This window comes from Opisthocomus hoazin, chromosome 8 (assembly GCF_030867145.1).
Source record: "Opisthocomus hoazin isolate bOpiHoa1 chromosome 8, bOpiHoa1.hap1, whole genome shotgun sequence".
Lineage (NCBI taxonomy): Eukaryota > Metazoa > Chordata > Aves > Opisthocomiformes > Opisthocomidae > Opisthocomus > Opisthocomus hoazin.
In genome coordinates this window covers 48,107,425-48,120,671 of record NC_134421.1, presented here as the reverse complement: position 1 = coordinate 48,120,671, position 13,247 = coordinate 48,107,425, and the positions used below count along the sequence as shown (strand labels likewise).

Genomic DNA, 13,247 nt, shown 5'->3' with positions numbered 1-13,247 from the left:
AACGTGATCTGTCCACTCAATTTTGCATGTCACATGTCAGAAAAGACACAATGTTAGTGTTGTCGGAAGGAGATCTTTGAAGTATCAGTCACACTTTACAAGCCTTTGCCTTCCATTTGCATTTAGACTATTACAGTTTAACTGTTTCCCAGCCCACGCTGTGTTAGCACAGAGTGGTTCGGATAGCATGTACAGCACTCAGTGCTAATTAATTCTAGAGCAAATGGCAACTGTACTGTGAACAAAGTAACCCCATGTAGTAAGTATTGGTTTACGTTTTCCATCACTTCACTGTCTAAAATAACACTGTAAGATTAGTCTTACAGACTAGAAAGATGATGTAAGATGATCTTGCAGAAGACTGGTGTTAGCATTGACTCTAGCAATTAAGAGGTAGTGAATTGAAATGGGAGCTTTTTTCCCTGACAGCTAAGCATGTGCAGCATCTTTGCTTTGCATTGTTGGTAGAAACACGAGCACGACACAAATTTCAAGCCATTCTTCCCTGAGGCTGCCTTAGCTCAAGCTTGCTCACTTGTGTAGGAGCGCGTTTGCAACTGAGCATCACGGTGTAGTCGGGGAGCACGTGCAATACAAGCATGAGCTCACTGTTGGCACGCACTAACCCAGAGGTGCTAGGTTCTGCTTTCCATTCTTATTGTTGATTTGCCTTGTGGCCTTAGACAGTCTTATCTAATCTCTCTACATGGTAGTTTTGTCGGTGTTACAAAACTTGCCAGCTTCTCCTTGTGGTTGCTAGGAAGCTTAAGAAGTGTGATTCAGTGATTAAAAGTTGTGGGAGTGCAAGTAATACTTTAACTTCAGGATTGTAGAGTTTGATATTTTTTGTGAAATGTCTCGCTTACTGCTTAGCTGAAAACATTGTTGTTCCTGTCCAAAAAAAAAAATAAAAAAATCCTCTACTGAATATTTCACTGAAGAAAGTGATGAAAAGAAAGTAGTTGCTGACAAGAAATCTTATATTCTTTTAATACAATCTCTAATCTTTTAATAATAGTGCACACCTTAGTGCATACCCGTTGGAGTCTTAAGTCCAGTTTCCCTTGGCAAAAATATTTCTGAATTCCTTCTGAGGAGAACTTGTAATGTCTGTTTAAAGGTCCACCAGAAAACTTGATGAATTTTATGTGATCTCCTGCTTTGCTCGTAAGACATTTGACTTACCTTTCAAAAGCTCCCGTAACTTGTTGATTGTAAATGGTCGGAAGAATTCTAAAACTGATGAACGGCTGCCCTCCTGTGAGAAGACTGTCACATTACAACCTGTAGTTGGTGCACAGGCTGTCTCAAGTGTGTAAAGTAGTGTCTCAGAGCTCTGAAAGAACTTCTTTTAGTATCTCTTTTTTTAGTGATGTTTTGTGAACTCACTCCTGCAAAATGCCTTTTTTCTGATTTGTCAGTGATATTTACACTGTAGGATTTCTGCTGTGTATTAAACATAAGGATATCACCTGGTTTATGAGAGCACTAAAGGTGCTCATATAATACAGAATGCATTTAATTTCTCAAATTTTCTTTTTAGTTGTATAGATATTTTGGTGTGAAATAGGAATTCTGCTGTGCAGCAGAACTCTTCAGTTATGGCCTTGTTCTCCTATATTGGAAGGACATAGTCCAAAGTAGAAAAAACATACTATATTCATCATCAAAATGTTAAATATTGTAGTTGCTACTTCATTGGCTTTTTAGAATAAGGGGAGATATCGCTATACTTCTTTACCAGCACCTTCTCCATGCAGTTTTACTTCTGTTAAGAAGGTAGTTGCGTGCTTGTGCTGCAGTAACCTTATGGCAGAATGTCATGCTACATTCCTTTAAGAACTAGTATTTCTTGTATCTTCAGGATTTTTTTGTTGTCTGAAATCCTTTATAACTTGTTATGTATGTGTGTATTTTCAGTGTCTAGTCACCCCACTATTGGATTTTTTTGACAGGCACTCATTTGCAGAGAGTTTTGTGGTTAAAATAAAAGGAAGTTCTTACTGGTAAATTAAATGTCCGCTAAATTTTATATGAAGAAAGGAATGTGTTCAGAGCTTTACAGGGTTTTTTTATTTATGTTTTCAGTCTTTATTTCCCTTGTTTCTGTTCCTTAGAATGGATGCTCAGGCATGACCTGAAAATCGTGTGATGAGGAAAGAAATGATCCTCCAGTGGCTAAAATACTTCTGGAGTTCCCTACTAACCAGGACTGAATTCTGTATTTCATCAGAAAATTGCAGATCTTCTGTTTCAGAAGTTACTGAAACAGGGTTTTAATTTTAATCCGAATTTTTGGCAGATGGTATAACTTAGAGGACTAACGAAGAATATGGAGTCTTTCATCTCTGATTACACGTTTTTTAAAACCTAAGCCGCTGTACCAAGAGTTACCATTAACCGGTAGTCTTTCATGGCCTCTCTGAACTAACTAATACTGAGTCTGTTCCTGATAGTTGTCTATCAAGTTTGGCATTCCTCTAAATTTTGGCTTCTGTCTTCATCCTGGGTGCAAATGATAGCATCGAAGAGGAGGATTTTTGTAGTATTTCTGTGATAGACCATTTCTTGTTTCTAGCATAGCACTAGTAAGCTAGCATCAGAAAGCTGGTGTTGCAGTTGGGCGTGTAAAGATGCGGTCCTGCTGAAACATTGCTTAGAATGAATGTTCAGGTGTGACCTGAAAATCTCATGATTGTGGAAGAAATGTGAAAAAAGTTCTGAAAGTAACAGGGCTGCACACATCTGCAGCCACTTCCTAAAGCAAGCTGGGGAGGTGAAAGAAATCCTCATCAGGATGGAATGAAAGCATCTGTTAGAGTGTGTTTGTCATTGATGAGACGCGTACACCTGTATGCCTGTGCTGAGGTGCTTCCTTGAATCTCAGCTAGAGACTTCTTTGTTATCTTAGTTTATGTGGTAGTTTCAACCCTTACTCCTATTTCTCTTTTTTTTTTTTTTTTTTTTTTTGTAACTCTCTTACTGGTAGCTTCAAAATGTTAATGTTGGGACATTTGGGGCCTGGAGGCAGTGCAGAGAGGCTTATGCAGTGCCAGTGAAAAGGGATGAGGAGGTCTCTAAGCTTCCTCTCACTGCAGTCATCCACCCATTGTGGTCAAAGACAGCACAGCACCCCAGCTGACAGTTTTGACATTCCCATTAGCTCTTCCTCACAGCTCCGAAGGGCTTCCATTTCACAACGTGTCTATGCTTCCCAGCTCCTTTGCCACTCTGAGTTTGGCCAAGCAATTGCTGTATAGACTGTCATGGCTTTGTTGGGATGTGTAACTGTACTCCAAGATTATACTCAACTTTTGTTTAAAGTCCCATCAGTGTATGAACTGTTTTTCTTGGGTTTAGGTTTCCTGTCATAGGTACAAGTAGCTAACTGCTTTGACTTTCTTTCTCAGTGTGATGCTGCAATATTTAAAATTAAATACCTGTGTTCAGTTAGCTTTTAAACTCATTCATGCATTTTTGTTCATCATGTGCTTACAAAAAAGCTTAGAATGTTGGTTGCATGACTGTGCTAAGCTCCTCAAATCATTATTTGTTTCAGGCTCTTTTTTTTTTTTGCTGGCATTTTTGATATACACACATACTTTGAAACCAGGGTGATCAAAGCGATCAAATGATCAAATGAAATGGATACAACTTGGGGATATTTGATTATTGTTCTCAATTCAGTGGTGCCATACGAGCACATGGATTAATTCAAGGAGACTTTGCTGCATTTAAGTACTCATGAACATGTGGCCTTTCAACTATGTATCTCTTACAATTTGATTGGTGCTATTTAAAAAACAGAAATACTTCACATCAGAAAATAGTACTATTAAAAATAAAATTGTTTCTTTTGTTTCAGTTTAATGAGTGGAGTTAAAAATAATGTTGGCAGAGGAATAAATGTGGCCTTGGTCAATGGTAAGTGGCATTTTAAGTGAGCAGACTGTCTTAATTTTCAAATTATATCTGAAACTTAAAGTGCAATACTACAGGGATGGTGAAAAGCAAGCAGGAGGAGAAAAGGAAGTCTTCAGAATCTTCATACTGAGATAATGTCAGATCTTGGCACTTAGACCTTTTTGTTAGGAAGTAGAAAAACTCAGTGCATTTTTGTTTCTAGGAATGTGTAGTAAAAATAATAATGTGGAGTGGAGGTAACTGTCTCTGTGATGTGTGAGACAAATTCCTAATGCACATACAAAATGGAAAAAGGTATGAGATCCATGCTACTTCTTTTGACTTTCTGTGTTGCCACCACTAATAAAATTTTGTAGACTAAATTCTTCTGTTGCTCTCTTTTCAGTGAAACTTATTTAACAATTCTCTTACTACATCGAAAGACCAGTTCATTATTTCCTAGCTTGAAATCAGTGAATTTGATTAGTCCATATCTACAGTTCTTGTCCCAAAAATACATCGTGTTATGTAATTGTGTTGCGGATTCTTAACTTTCATTAAAACCAAACAGATTTACCTGTGTGTCACCTTGAAAGCTGAACTGAATGTCGGTACTGGCAGATTTGTCCTTAATGTGTAGGAAGCAATTCCTTGTAACACTGAGATAGCACTTTGTCATTTCACTGCAATATAAATTCATGTTATTTTTGGATTGTACTCAGGTGTATGTCATCTAAAGCATGAGTTGAACAATACTCAGCTAATCCTATTTTGCCCTCCTAAATTGTCTCAATCTGTTCAAAACCAAGATACCTGCCTTTGCATTATATAGCTGCCAGTCTTTCTCCCTGTCTTTTAAACTTAAAACAAATGTGTGTATTAAAAAGAAAACTCTACTTTCTATCAAATACTGCCTTTGTAGACAGCATAGGGAAAAAAAAAATCTAATAAGATTAATGTATTGTCGTCTTTCTTCTGTTTGTTTTGGATGTTTAAATCAACTAAGAATTTCCAGTCTATAGCAAAACGTGCAGTGTCATTTTAGTCTTTCTTACTTTCCATGTGGCACTAAAGGCAACCTGTAGCTGTACTATGTATTTTTGAAAAAACAACGTAAAAAAAAAAAGGGGGGGGGGAAATCTATGAAGTGCATTTTTTTTATTGGTTTTAGAGGCTGTGGGCTTTTTGTTTTATTTTGTATATTCCACTTGAAGCAAAATCATAAGTTTGCATCCTCTCTGTTTTTTTCTTCTTACGTTCTTCTGCACCTTTTCACAAACTGCTATGTTCTTTAAGGAGTAATCTTCATAAAAGATAAGAGTTACTATAGTAATTGATTTCTGTGCTGTCTTCTGAAAGAGTCATTAAGAGGAGTTGGGCATGTCTGTAAAATAATTTTGGTTATATTTGGTGACACCAAATATTTCTTTTTCTCTAGGTAAAACAGGAGAACCATTAGACACTAAATTCTTTGACATGTGGGGAGGAGGTAGGTGCAGTTACTTCAGCTGGTTAAACAACTGAAATGCCTCTTTCCCACCTCTTCAGCCCCCTGCTCCTGTGGTGTGGTGGTTTGAGGTGATAGTTAAGGGAGTGCTTCACCTCTACCTTTGTAACTGTGAGGAGACTGTAACTTCAGATACGCAAATAGGTGAGGTGGGTGGGAATGGTGTGGTTAATCGAACACATTTGTTCTCCCCAGTAGTTCCCAGTGGTGGTTATGTCTTTACACAATAGGGATGAAACTCTTTCTATAAAACGAGAGAGTTCTGTCATGCATTTTATCTTTCTCTCACTTAGCATCCTTTTATAAACTTATAAGTACATTTACAAATAGTCTTAAAAGGAATGTCTTTGCAGGAAGACATTGCAGGCTTTTAAGTATGAAAATGGTTGCTTGTTATTAAACAGCTTTGTGTTCTCTCTCTTTTTAGATGTGGCACCGTTTATTGAATTTCTGAAGTCTATCCAGGATGGAACGATAGTGTTAATGGCAACATATGATGATGGTGCAACTAAGTATGTCGTTGATTTATATAGTAAATATTGCTTAAACTTTTGCAGAAATATCACAAGTGTTTGAAAATCTGAAAAGGCTAGAGATTAATATTTGACTAATGAGCAGTTGCTGTATCAGTACACGTAGTTGAGTTTTTTTGCTTCTGAGAAAAGAGGTTCGAGCAACAAGAACACAATGTAGGACATACGATCAGCATTGTACTTCTTTTTAAAATCATACCCTTATCCTCCCTGTAGGTTTCTAGCTGCTCTCCTAGAACTTGTCCCCACCTCTTTTTTTTTTTTTTTGGTAGTGTGCTGCCCAGGAGATCTGTCTTTTTGGAGATGTGCTGATTTTCCTATTGCTGATAACTCCTTCTGTCTTTATGCTAGTAAATTCAAATATGTCCAGGCATAGGAAATAGGAACATGACTGTGAGACTGTATTCTGGTGGAAATTGGTCTGTTCCATCCAGCACTTTTCTCAGATCAACTGGAAGACAGAGTTCAGTGGTTACAGGGGTGCAGAAACCATTCCCAATAGGCCTCAACTATATCCTTTCTTACAAAGTCTGAGAGGTTACTAGTGTGTGCCTTGTACTTCTTGGCCTCAGTGTTTGGACTGTTCTACCCTAAAACTGTTAAATTTCTTAATGTAGACGTAGTCTTAAGAGGTTTTAGTTCTCTTTAAGCAGTATCTTCCAACCTTCCCAAATTCAGTCAGCTTTAATAGATACTAAAAATTGCTGGAGAATTTGTATTGTAATCTACTCCTCACTTAAGTCATCCTGTCCAGAGGATTCCTTTTCATAGTGAAAATTAAGAGTGGTTTTTTCCTTTTCTGTGTTGTTTTAATAATATTTAACTTTTTGCTAGTGCATTCTGTACGGTTTTTTTCCTTTTTTGATTGAATTTGTTATCCCCACTTGTCTGTGTTTTTGATATAGGAGCAGCTTTTCTGTGACAAAGTCCTGACTTTGCAGTGTGTAATATTTGCAATAAATAGTTAAATGTCTGTAGATTCATTGCTTTTAGGAGAAGAAAGCGATTTAATGTTTCTTTATACCAAGGCTGGATCTTCTGTTGTTCTGTTAACTTGCTTTATTACTACTTTTTGCTCTTTTTCCTTTCTTGGATGTTTTAGATAGCAAGTACAGTTAGTTTTAAATAATCGTGTCACAGCTGATGTTTTTGAAAGCTTGTATGTAGATACAATATCAGTTAAACAAGAAGGTGAATTTGGCCCATTCATGCTGGCAGCTGAGAACTGCTGCTTATTAGTGCATATTCCATAATTAGCCAAAACCTTATGGCTCGTGGTTGATGGTAATCATAAATGCCAGTTCTTGAAAACAATTGAAATTGTGATGAACCAACATTTTTAAAAGATAAAATTTTTTTTTTTTTTGATTTTTGTTTTAAATGTAAGCTGCCCTAATGCTTGAGAAGCTTGGAGTGTGGGTTGTGCAAATAACCTCCAAAGTACTTAATCTTTTTCATAATTTCCACTGAAGTGAGTCATACAACTATATCTCAGTAAGTAGCAATAATCAGAAGTTTTGTGTGTTGTTTTAGTAATCGGGCAAATATAGTAACTGAAAGGAAGAAATAAAGAGCTGTTATTTGGAGGTTTTGGAATGATAATTTATCGTCCTACAGAATAATTTTGCCTTCCATACTAAAATTATCCTACTTAGACCTACAGGCACTGAACCGTGCTGCGAGGCAGCATTCTGAAATTTGAATTAATTGACCCAAGCAGACAAGAACTTTTTTAGTAGATTTAGGCTATTCTTCTAATCTAAAATAGCTTTTACTTTATGTACACTTCAGGTTGAGCCTGCAAACAATGTTTGCTTTAAAGGTTGACTTTTTTAGTTGCTTGGAGAATTGCTAACGTGACTTGAGATGTATGTATAAATTCTCACAGGAGAGGGTTCTTGGCTTTTGTTGGCATACTGATAGGTTTGTATGCTGGTTCCTTGAGACTGTAATATTAAGGAGCAGTGCTTATTAGATCAGGTCATTTCAGAACTAGCCTTATCTGATTTTGAAAGATAGATCTTGCCCAGTATTGACTGACGTAAACTATATTTAATCAATTAAAGCTGAATGGTCCACTGAACAATGAAAGCTCTACGGGCGTGTATTTTGTTCACATACTGAACTTCTCTCTTTTGTTCAAGGCTTAATGAGGAAGCACGGAAACTGATCGCTGAATTAGGAAGCACATCTATTACTAACCTTGGCTTTAGAGACAACTGGGTCTTCTGTGGTGGAAAAGGAATTAAGACTAAAAGTCCATTTGAACAGGTCTGTGATTCTGTAACTTACTGGAATTTAACAGCTTACATTAATAAAGGTGTAGCATGTTTTATAAATACCATGCATTTGTTCAAGATGGGTGTCTATTGCGGTAGTGAGACACAGTGTTATTTTCAAATTTATTTCTTTACTAGCCTCCTCCTGTACAAAAAAATTATTTGGTAATCTTATATGGGGTAGATCTTATTATCCTAATAACTAGATCACTTACCTTTTTAAGGAATCCAGTTAAGCTAAAGAATTCAAACCTTACTGCCTAATGCTTGTATTTTAGATGCACTAACAATGGTAGACCTCCAAAAGACGAGTGGTGGTTGAGGTGTTGGTGTTCCCAGCTGCCCACTTTACTCTTCTGTCGAAAACTATTGCTGCCATAGCAAAATTTGTGAAATAGAATATGTTCCCATACTTCAGCTGTTACAATTCAACATGTGTCGTTGTTACCTTTAATTACCATTAAAGGTAGCTTTGTGCTAGGAGAGTAGGGAAGGCGTGTTCTCTTCAGCCAGCTTTCCGAGGGACTGGGAACTAGTGCAGGAGCAGTGGCAAACTCTTGGCGGCAGTAATGTCTCACCTGACTGCAGATGGTAGCTTGGTGGAAGAACAAACCTCTAATTTTCAAAAATGGTGAACATTCAACATTAAACAATATTCTTTAAAATCTGACTCTGTTTTCAGTGCCTTGTAAATTTAGTATCCTTATTTTTTTTTTTTTGCAGTGGTTCATGTTTTAATGCAGTTGATCTTTTCCTTGCTTGCCTCTCTTCCTAAATAAACATCCGTAATAAATTTAAAAAATGTTTTCCCAGTTTGGCTTAACTGTTTTTAGCATACGCTCGTCTGAGCAAGTTAGATTAAGTGGTGAATAGTGGGAGTTTATATTTGATACAAAACACAAGAGGCTAATAGTGGATATCTTCATCCATGGCCTGAAAATAAGTAAATAAAGTGTCTTTTAAACCTGCGAGTTAAAGGCCAAATGACTTTACATTAATTGTAGATTGGTGTTTTCTATTTATAGCATATAAAGAACAACAAGGACACAAACAAGTATGAAGGCTGGCCAGAAGTTGTTGAGATGGAAGGGTGTATCCCTCAGAAGCAAGACTAAATGAAAACAAAAGGAAAGGAGAAAGAATATGGAAGAAAATCCTCTTTCTGCTATCATTAGGGAGAGGGCTATGAAGGAGACTATACTGTAAATAATATTTTTAAAGCATGCAACCATCTTGTCGGTGTGTGCATGAGCACTGACATTTTGAATATTGAGATTATTTATTGCTAACACACATAGAAATCCTTTTTGTAAATATGTCCAAACTAAAAGAAACATCAAATCATTTCTATGCAGGTTTCTTAAAAGCACACTATTTAGTTTGTCTGTGGTAAATAATATCTTGTAGATCGACTGGTTAATAAAATGCATATGCAGGTAATAAACAGATCCTGACAAATGTTACACTGTTCTCTTAACAGCATAATGTTGCTGTGAGTATGTAACCTTTGTGGAATATTGTAGATTTTAGTGATAAGTTAATAAAAAGCTTTAATTTTTTTTATCCTCTGCCTTTTTAATGGCAGCATCACTTTTTATTAAAGCTATTTGGTTATTCTAATACCAAGTGCTGCAGAAATTTATTTTGTAGTCCCCCATCAAAACTGAGTAATCATCGAGGGAAGAATACATGATAGTGTGATACAGATATTCCGTGGGAAGCACAATATAAATTATTTTTACTAGGGGAAGAACAAAAGTAAATATATAAATAGTGTGCATGATATTTAGAAGCAGCTTGGAAAGATTTGTACTTAACTTGAAAATAACATATACTTTGTAGAAGAGACTTGGCATGTTAAGCAGCAGTACTGTCGCTAACATGTTCAGGTTTTTATTGCAATTTTTGTACTGCTGCTTAACTATCGACTCTACCTATGGCTGTTCAGCTGTAGTGGCTAGTCATGTAGTAACTGCGTAGTGAAATAGCTTCCTCTTCTAGTTCTAACACCAGAAATAAATTTCCCATCGCAAAGAACCTGTTAGAAAGCAGTCTGCCTTCTAGTGAGAGTTGTTTCAGGACACACAGTTGTGCAGCTTTGCCACCTGTGTTACATCTAATGTGAGCTGAGGCAATTTGCTCTTACAGGGAGATGTTAGAGAAAGCATTGTGTCTTGGGTTATGCAATGTGTGACGTTTAAACTTAACTGACAATATTTCCTTCATCATTTTTTTTAATAGGAAAAAATGGACCAAGTTGAAGTGGCCTTATTCATTAGCTCGTATCAGAGCTGCGGGCAAACATTGCTTTCTTTGGAAGCTTCTGTTTCTTTTAAGTAAGGCCAGGTTGAACTTTTGCTGAAACCAAGTTAGAATGGTATAACTGATGGTGTCAGTATTCACAAAATAGGGGCTGACACAGAAGTGGGTATCATCTCTTGGAGCTTTCTGTCATGAGTTCTGGTATAATCTTCAAAAACTTCTAGCTAGAATCATGGGGTAAAAGCCACAAAGGATTTTTCAGGAACCCACAGTTCGAATGGAGCACAGTGGCACTCAAAATACTATTGTTGGTGTCTTCTGAGACAAAATTAATTCTGTGCACTAAAAATTTCAAGCAGTATTGGGAATTACTTTGTAAGTCAAATAAATAACCTGTGATGCCTGAGTAAGACTGGATTCTGAGTTGTTACGTATGTTTAACTAGCTTGTTAAATAATGTGGTTTTTCCTCAAGTTTGATGTAGAACAGCAATAAATGCACCTTATACAGTGAAACTGCTGTTGTTAAATCTTTCAGATTTTCTTGTGTAGGAGGACATGTCAAAATCATGTATAATTTTTCATCAAAATGACCCCCCCCCTGCTTCTGTCCATTAGAAAATGACTTACAACATTAGGCTATTGTGGAAAACTAATTGTTGAAGTCCTGGAATTTTCACAGAAGTACAGTTTTGTTAGTGTATATGCCAGTATTGGTTATTCTGCTATCCAGAATAATATCAGAAAATTTTGAAGCTACTTGGCAGGGGCTTAAGACAAAAAAAAAAAAAAAATTGTATCCATTAATAATTTCCCTGGACTACTCTTGTCTTCATTCTTTTGGTTTTGAATGCTAATGAATATTTAGTCTTTTATCAAATTACAAAGTTCAGATCTCCTCTACAAAATGAAAGGGAGAGGAAATAAGATGAAAGGCAGACCTCTTTTAGCCCTTGTATCCTTTAAATTTGTGCCTTTTTTTCGGCAGTATGAATTGAATAAATATGTTATGACTCTTAACAACCCCTTAAAGTTGCACCTGCCACGAATCTTTGAAACAATGGATTTTAAAGCAATACAATAGTAGGATGATTTTTGTAGCTGTGTAAAAAAATTTGATTTGTGTGACTGATGGAAATCTTCCTCTTGTTCTCTAACCCATGTCCTCACAACTGTATCATATCATATTTAATAAGACTTTCCTTGAGAATACAAAACTCATACTGGAGTGGCCCTGCAAATCGGGTCTTCTTGCTCTTGTCTGTCATCCTGTTCTGTTGACTTGGCACAAGATCTTGCTGTGCCATCTCTTCTCTTCTGTGGGGAGCGAGCTAGTTACAGTGTCCCCCTGTTGAGGTAAGCTTTCTAATGCTTACTCGTAAGAAGCGAGATTTTGTGATACTCTACGTGCCTTTCCTTTGAGTTACCAAGCACAAAGATTACTTCTCTGGCCTCCCTGGCCTCTCCCACAGCTGGTGGTAGGAAGTTGTTGGTTGTGAAGATGAAGGCATATATAGTAGCAATACTGCTACCATAAATGCTGACTGGATTGCCTGTGTAAGAGTGGGAAGGGCTATAGTGCCTCCTTAAAGTGACTTGGGTCATAGCTAAGGTGGATACCAAGCAAGGGCCTCCTTATTGATGAAATCCTCTTCAGTTTTACCTCTCTGAGTCCAGCCTAACCATACCCCAACCTTAATACACGGGGCCTGGCTAAGAAAATATAAAAAGAAGCCTGGAAGGCTGGATGGGAACTTTGAGGTCAAAGCAGGAAGGGTGCAAGAACAGCTCTTGGCCTGTTCGGTGATAACACGAGATGTCAGCAGCTTCTGATGCTGTGCTAGGAAAACAAGGGACCTTGCTTCTCACCCTCTGAGCAACAGGCCAAAAAGGCACAAACACCTGGGCTCAGCCACCTCCTGCTGATGCCTCCCTGGAAGCAAAACAAATGAAGAATGGCAAAAGAGAACGTGCTCTACTTGAGATGTTTCATTACAGTTCTGACAATACTAGCTTAAAGCCACGTTTAGTTCCTCCTTGCTGCTCCTGTAGTCAGCCCTTTCAGCCTTGCAAACAAGATCTAATGCATCCTTCATAGACTCTGGTTAAAAAAGGTTCCTCAGATGTTTCTTCTATGCTTAGCTATCTATCTGGATAGGTTGTCTCATGTACCATCCAAACCTTTGCTGAAAATTAGTGATTACTTCTTTGCAAGTTCAAAATTGATGACTCTCCTCTTAGATGTCTTTTATGTTCTTTTTGGCCCTATCTTTTCCTTTCTAGAACATGCAACCCAATTCCTTTTATTTTACATTTATCCTTTGTAAATCGCTATAATCTGTAAATCTGTAATCACCCATTCACTCAAAAAGGTCTGTTCCTTTCTTAGGGTGTTGTCCATAGCAGGATACAGCTACACCCTTGTTGACATGAAAAAAGGCACTCCCAGCTGAGGAGGAATCATGTCTCCTCTTTGAGCTTGATGGATGGCAGTGGAAGGGAGTGCTGTCTTCTGTGGAATGTAGTCCGCAAGTGTTTTTCCTACCAAATGTTGCAGCAATCCTCTCTGACTAATTATCTTCCTCAGCCTTGAATATTTCAGCATTGTCTTTATCAGTACAGACTCATGTTCCCACATCTTGTCAGCTGAATCATCCTTCCCACTGGAAAACTTGGTGGATAATGCCTTGATTTATGGCTTTTATATCTCAGCTCTCATAGGAGCCTTGAAATCACCTAACACACAATGTAGATAACGACACCT

General features: G+C 37.3%; 1 protein-coding gene across 1 annotated transcript in view; it reads left to right on the top strand.

Annotated features, from left to right (window-relative positions):
• Positions 1–9,842, top strand: part of FAM3C (FAM3 metabolism regulating signaling molecule C) — a 31,915-nt gene extending 22,073 nt beyond the window's left edge. The window contains exons 6-10 of the mRNA XM_075429156.1: positions 3,866–3,924; positions 5,342–5,392; positions 5,838–5,922; positions 8,088–8,214; positions 9,248–9,842. Coding sequence (XP_075285271.1) covers positions 3,866–3,924; positions 5,342–5,392; positions 5,838–5,922; positions 8,088–8,214; positions 9,248–9,337 — 412 coding nt within the window. The 3' untranslated portion in view covers positions 9,338–9,842. The remainder of the gene's footprint in view (positions 1–3,865; positions 3,925–5,341; positions 5,393–5,837; positions 5,923–8,087; positions 8,215–9,247) is intronic.
• Positions 9,843–13,247: the final 3,405 nt, after the last annotated feature.